Source organism: Microtus pennsylvanicus, chromosome 1 (genome assembly GCF_037038515.1).
Source record: "Microtus pennsylvanicus isolate mMicPen1 chromosome 1, mMicPen1.hap1, whole genome shotgun sequence".
NCBI classification, from domain to species: Eukaryota; Metazoa; Chordata; class Mammalia; order Rodentia; family Cricetidae; genus Microtus; species Microtus pennsylvanicus.
This window is the reverse complement of record NC_134579.1, coordinates 219,594,954-219,600,953: the sequence shown is the minus strand read 5'-3', so window position 1 is coordinate 219,600,953 and position 6,000 is coordinate 219,594,954. Positions and strand designations below refer to the sequence as shown.

The 6,000-nt window shown below is 46.2% G+C and overlaps 1 protein-coding gene across 9 annotated transcripts in view; it reads right to left on the bottom strand.

The window, feature by feature from the left end:
• Positions 1 to 223: 223 nt before the first annotated feature.
• Fam120b (family with sequence similarity 120 member B) overlaps positions 224 to 6,000 on the bottom strand; it is a 48,666-nt gene continuing 42,889 nt past the window's right edge. For 7 of the 9 annotated variants that reach the window (XM_075951625.1, XM_075951676.1, XM_075951616.1 and 4 more), the window contains 2 exons: positions 2,232 to 2,283; positions 224 to 2,121 (listed from right to left, as the gene is read on the bottom strand). In XM_075951625.1, the coding sequence (XP_075807740.1) occupies positions 2,243 to 2,283 (41 nt within the window). In that variant the 3' untranslated portion in view covers positions 224 to 2,121; positions 2,232 to 2,242. Of the gene's footprint in view, positions 2,284 to 6,000 lie in introns of all 9 variants that reach the window. The other 2 variants (XM_075951642.1, XM_075951633.1) reach the window with 2 other exon arrangements.

Genomic DNA, 6,000 nt, shown 5'->3' with positions numbered 1-6,000 from the left:
ATGCGTTGATCTTTCTGACTTTAGGAACACTGACCGTAAGATTCTGGGCTAGCATTATTTCTCTATAAAGAAAAAGAAAGATATGACATGCATACCAAAAAGAGAGGAGCTTCGTACAACAGGGGGGTAACACTGAGACCTCGGGATTCACAGGGCTGTCTGGGCAATACAACAGGACCTTGTCTTAAATAAATAAACAAATACACACATAAAAGGAAAGAAGTATGAGTAAAAAGCATATTTTTATTTTAAACTGATATGTGGAAATTCTACCTACCACTTGACTGGAAAACAACAGAAGCAATATTCTCATTGGCAAAGCTCTGCACACTGGTATTTTAAAAGACATAAACATCCCACCAACACAACGGCTTATTTGAGCTTGTGAATGGCATCCACATTTTATTGACAAGTCAGAATACAGATTCTGTGAAGGAAAACAGCTTTCATAGGAATATACTTTCAATCTGAGAGATCAGAAACTTGATCCAAAGTTACACAAGTGAACAGCAAAGAAACAGACCTTCTAAAGGCAGCAATGTTTCAAAGAAGCAAAAATGAGGACAGGAAGTAGATATTAAAGGGAAATACTCACTGGAGGATCACAAAAGCAAGTTCCACACCGAGGCATTAAGGTCACAGCAGCGACCTACAGACATAGTATGCAGAAGTCCTGAAGAAGCTGAACAAACACAAATGGTTCAGATGTGGGAGCTATGGACTTTTCTGGTAGGTGGAACATGCATGCCCTGCACAGCACACTGGAGCTAGTGGTCAGGATAACTGTCAGTGTGAAGACGAAAATGAGCATTTCTAGAGGCCTACTAAAGATTTAGAGATGGCAGGATACATCTTCAGGGGTCAGGAGTGGCTGTCAGGGCCCTGGGCACCGCTACTCTTGTGTTCCCAGTGGAGACAGGGAGTAACTTCAAGGGTTAAAGAGGACCTTACTTTTCAGTCTGACCTACTGAGCTGCTTTTAAAAAAAATCACTTGTTTTTTCACCTTTATGGGTGTTTTGTCTGTATGTACGTCTGTACATCACTTGTGTGTTTGGAGTCCACAGAGGCCAGAAGACGTGTTGGGTCCCCTGGAACTGGAGTTACAGACTGGTGTGAGCTACTGTTGGGTGCTGGGAATCACACCCAGGCTCCCTGGAAGATCAGCCACTGTCCTTCACGACTGAGCCATCTGGGAATCACACCAGGGCTCCCTGGAAGATCAGCCACTGTCCTTCACGACTGAGCCATCTGGGAATCACACCCGGGCTCCCTGGAAGATCAGCCACTGTCCTTCACGACTGAGCCATCTCACCTCCAAGCAGAACCAACTTTCCCACAAACAAGCAAGAAAGAATCTAGGTTTTTTTTTCTATCCAAACATTTCTGAGGATCAAGAAAAGAAATTGTGGGATAATTGACTTCTGTTAGAATTTCTAATGAAACAATAATTTCTGACAGGTTACATGGCTATTAGATACCATGTGTGATGGTCTGAATTAAAATGACCCCCATAGGCTAATATGTCTGAATACTTGGTCTGCAGTTGGTGGAAAGGATTAGGCGTGGCCGAGCTGGAAGAGGCGTGGCCATGCTGGAGGAGGCGTGGCCATGCTGGAGGAGGCGTGTCAATGGGTGAGGAGCCATTCCTAGTTTGAGAGTCTTCCTCAGCCTGCCTGCTGCCTGGCTCCCTGACATGCCCTCTGGAACCTTGAGCCTTACATTAAGTGCTTTCTTTTGTAAGCTGCTTTGGTCATGGTGTCTTTTCACAGTATCAAAAATAGCTAAGACTCCATGATATCAAGGACTAATGATTTGGGAAAACATTTTCACAATCTAATAAGAAAAGGTGTGAGGGAATCAGAGTCCTGCTAAGATCAGGGCGCATACGTGATGCTAATGATGCGTGTTCTGGGTCATGGGGTCAGGAGCAGCCTCTGAAACCAAACCAATGGACATTTTTTACAGTGCATGTGGGAGAAGCCTCTGATAAGAAGGAATTGTGCCTTCTTTTACAGTGTGGTTCCAGTTGCCACCTCCTTGCTGATATGACCGGGTGGCATCACTCTGAAGATTCTCTGAAGGGGGCAGAGTTTGGGCACTGCACTGTCTTCCCACACTTCCTGGAAGAAGCAAACACTCCTTGAATTAAGTCAGTGGACCCCAGTCGGGAAGCTGCGCATGTGACACATTAACCTACTGATTCATTTTAAGATACTGGCGAGGACCCCACCTGCAAGATGTCTAGTATCTTCTCCACTGGTCGTGTTCATACTGTCTGCCTCCTGCACCAAACAGAAATAAAACCCAAGTAAGAAGCACTGTCTCCAAACAGTAGCTCTGTTCTAAGTACGCATAAAGACAGACTGCTGAGTGGTACTGGAAGACAACATTTTTCAGTTGTGACCACCTGTCATTAAATTTTGTTCTATAATTATTTCATTAAAGTGGAAGCAATTAATTAGGAGGTAGTGCTATTAGTAGAAGGAAACTGTCAAAATTGTTTCTCCTGGTGCCAGTTCTAACCATCTGCAGGACATCTAGATGTTTATTACTGCTAATGACTCTGGAAATGGAAATTCATATGCAGATGGCTGAGAGGACTTCCTGCCAAGCACAGAAAAAGCCACGTGTGGCTCTCCCAGGGCTGAGCACACAAGCCCCCCAACCCCACAGTGTAGCTGGCCACTTCCTGCCTCTGACAGACACTTATGCTGGGAAGGGACTTGGAGCAGAGCTAGCCTTGAAGAAAAAACTGTTTCCACATCTTAAAGATAACACTTTTTGGTTGGGCATGGTGGTACTCAGGACGCAGGGGCAGGCGATCTCTGAGTTACAGGCAGGATAACGACACACAGAGAGGCTCTTTCTCAACAACACACTTCTCTGCAAGTCTTGCTCTTGGCTTTCTTTGGTACTTGAAAGCAATGGCTTTAACACACCCTGCCTAATGACCCTGAAGTGTGAGGTGATGGCCCTAACAGGTGTCCAGATTAACACGACCTCACCACCCTGTCATCTTCACTCCCAGTCCTGTGGCCTCCTAGTGTGCAGGCCCCTCTGGGTCATCATGAGAAGGGGCAAAGTGAAGACTCCCACCTAAGTTTACAGCTCCTTAATGGAACTTAACACATTTTTTCCTCTCCAGCTGGGCTGAAGAATAGCAAGGGAGAAGTCAAAACTTCAACTCTGGTAGCCATTTGGTCACAGGGTGGCTGGGATGATGGCCACCTTTGGGGTGCACCTACCCCTATCTGCCAGGCTGCAGTCACTGCAGTGACCCCGAGACCTCAGCTCCCACAGGGCCCACGTTTATGCAGTTAGGTCCAGACTCTGAAAATGTGTGAACTATGACAAACGGGATCACTGCCATTTTGAACATAAAGCATTTTGAGTCTTATTTTTTAACATGAAGAATATTGTCTATTTTTTCTAATCTTGAAACAGTAACAACTTTCTACTTTATATGTTGAAGAAATACAAAAATATTTAAGCCAGGGAAAAACCCACTATAAAAATGTACTGGCCCAAAACACAACCTCAGTAATTTCACAGAAAAAGTAGATTGCCTGATCTTTAAAACAACAACAATTCCAACTAAGGACCAGCTATGTAAGAGCTGGTGTTGCACACACCACTGAAAAGCACTAATGCAGCAGCAGGAGCAGCAGCAACAGCAGCAGCAGGAGCAGCAGCAGCAGCAGCGAGTGGCCTGTGGACTTTCTTCAGTGTAGGCAAGGCGCCAATGAAGCCCTGTCCTTGCTCACGTTCTGCCCCTAGCTGCTCCCAGATTCACCTCTAGCCTTTCAAGTGGACATCAACCCAGCACTAGTCTGCTCAAACTGGCCTTCTGGTCTCAGGTCTTAGAAGTTTTCCCAGCCCAACCTTCAGAGTCAAGACTGTGATTATGTTTCTATTATAACCCAATAAAATAGAGCTGTCCTTCAAAGTCCCAAGTCTCAAAGCAGGACACAATGTCTATGTAGTTTGTGGGCTTTAACATGTGACCAGTACCATGTTTCTGTTTTCAAGTGATCAGAAAAACAGGGTAAATGGGTTCCTCTGGTCTTAAAGCTAGAAAACACACACACCAGTATAGACTCCCAATGTGTCAAGTTTACTGTGGCCAAGTAGGTGGACAGAAGCCAACTCCCTGCTGGAACTTTCCAGCCTGGATGAGCAGCAAATCAGTCACTGGCTGGACAGGACCGACTGTCCAGGGCCTTGTGTGCCCCCAGAGCTTGTACATCTGTGCCAGGACGACAACTTGCTTATTGCTTTTGATTGTCTGGCATTTTCTTTATATGTAACATAGTTTCCAAGATATATACATCAGAAATGAGATTTCAAAAATTGGTGGTTATGGGGGCTGGAGAGATGGCTCAGTGGTTAAGAGCATTGCCTGCTCTTCCAAAGGTCCTGAGTTCAATTCCCAGCAACCACATGGTGGCTCACAACCATCTGTAAAGAGGTTTGGCGCCCTCTTCTGGCCTTCAGGCATACACACAGAATATTGTATACATAATAAATAAATAAACATTTAAAAAAAATTGGTGGTTATGGGTATGCATACTGAACTTAGAACTACTCGCTGAGTCAACAGGAGTGAGACTGAAGAATCCATCATCCAGCACGTGAAGAATATCATGCCCAGTAAACCACTGGAGAGCATGCAATCAGGGTACCCACATATCTGTTTCATTAAAGCTGCTCAGTGCCAGAGTTCACAAAAGGGATGTCAGTGCTAGGCTATAGAACCGTGGCCCAGGACACAGACGAAAGGCCAGGAAGCAGTGGCATGTAGAATGCTGGGGGCATAAAAGCCCGCAGTTCAGAGAGGACCCAGTCCTGAAGATGCAAAAAGTCCAGAAGGAGAGTGAATGGTGCCAGGCCAGGCCATGGCTGAGATCCTTGATGTGTGTGAGAGAGTGCAGACCACCTGGGTAAGACCAGGAAATCAGGAGAAGCCTGGCATAGATACAGAGAACCAAAGAGCTGTGGCTGCTGCCCTGAGTTCTTCAGCATGTTCCTAGTTTCCCATGGTAGCAATTGTTTTTATAAACACGAATGGGAAGAGCGCCCTGAAAGGATTACCTTGGGATAGGATGACATGTCCTTGGAACAACTGATGACTAGCCTTCACTGCACGTCCAGTCCTTCAATTCCTACGGCTCCTGACCCTCAGGTGTGGGCCCAGCAGGAGGCTCCCACCACTTTCTCATTAGCCTTCTGCTTCGTTGTCCTAAACTTTTGTCTACATGTGGCTAAGGCCTCTAGCCTCATCACCAGTCACAAGGACACCACCACATAGGGTGCATCCTGGTGTCATGGAGATGGTTGTCACAGTGGTGGGACATACAGACACCATGCTACTCCGGGATCTTGGCTGTCACAGTGGTGGGACATACAGACACCATGCTACTCCGGGATCTTGGAATTGTGCAGTGATGTGGGTACCAGGGTAGACATCTCTCTAGCAGGGCATCTCTCCTAGGGAGCCACTCTATTCTCTTCTGCGAGGACATGCTCAGTACTCTGCTAAAACAATGTGAAGAAATCAACACCCCCATGACCAACAACAACCCCAGGAAGAACTGGTTCCCCTAGTGCATTTGAAACATATCCCTGTAACTTCTGTCATCACACTAGGGGTGAGAATGACCCAATTCTTGTGACATTCTTCCTGGGCACTCAGCATGGGACAGGGATCTGTGGATATAGCGACTCTTTGTAGGGTTCACAGTTTCAGTAGGCTTTCTTGCTTTATTTTTTAAGTGCAGCTATGCTAAGGAATATCTGTCAGGAAAACCAAAGGCACTGAGGTGCTGGTTGTGAAATGGTGGTGAGGAGATGCAGCTCTCACTGTCCTGAGAGCTGCAGGTGAGGTTACTAAGGCCCAGGCTTCCCAGAGGAGACGGACATGGGTCTGTTTCTACGGCACCTCTGTAAACAGCACCTTCCTACCCACTTGTAGGAGTTATACTCATGCACCAACCGAACAG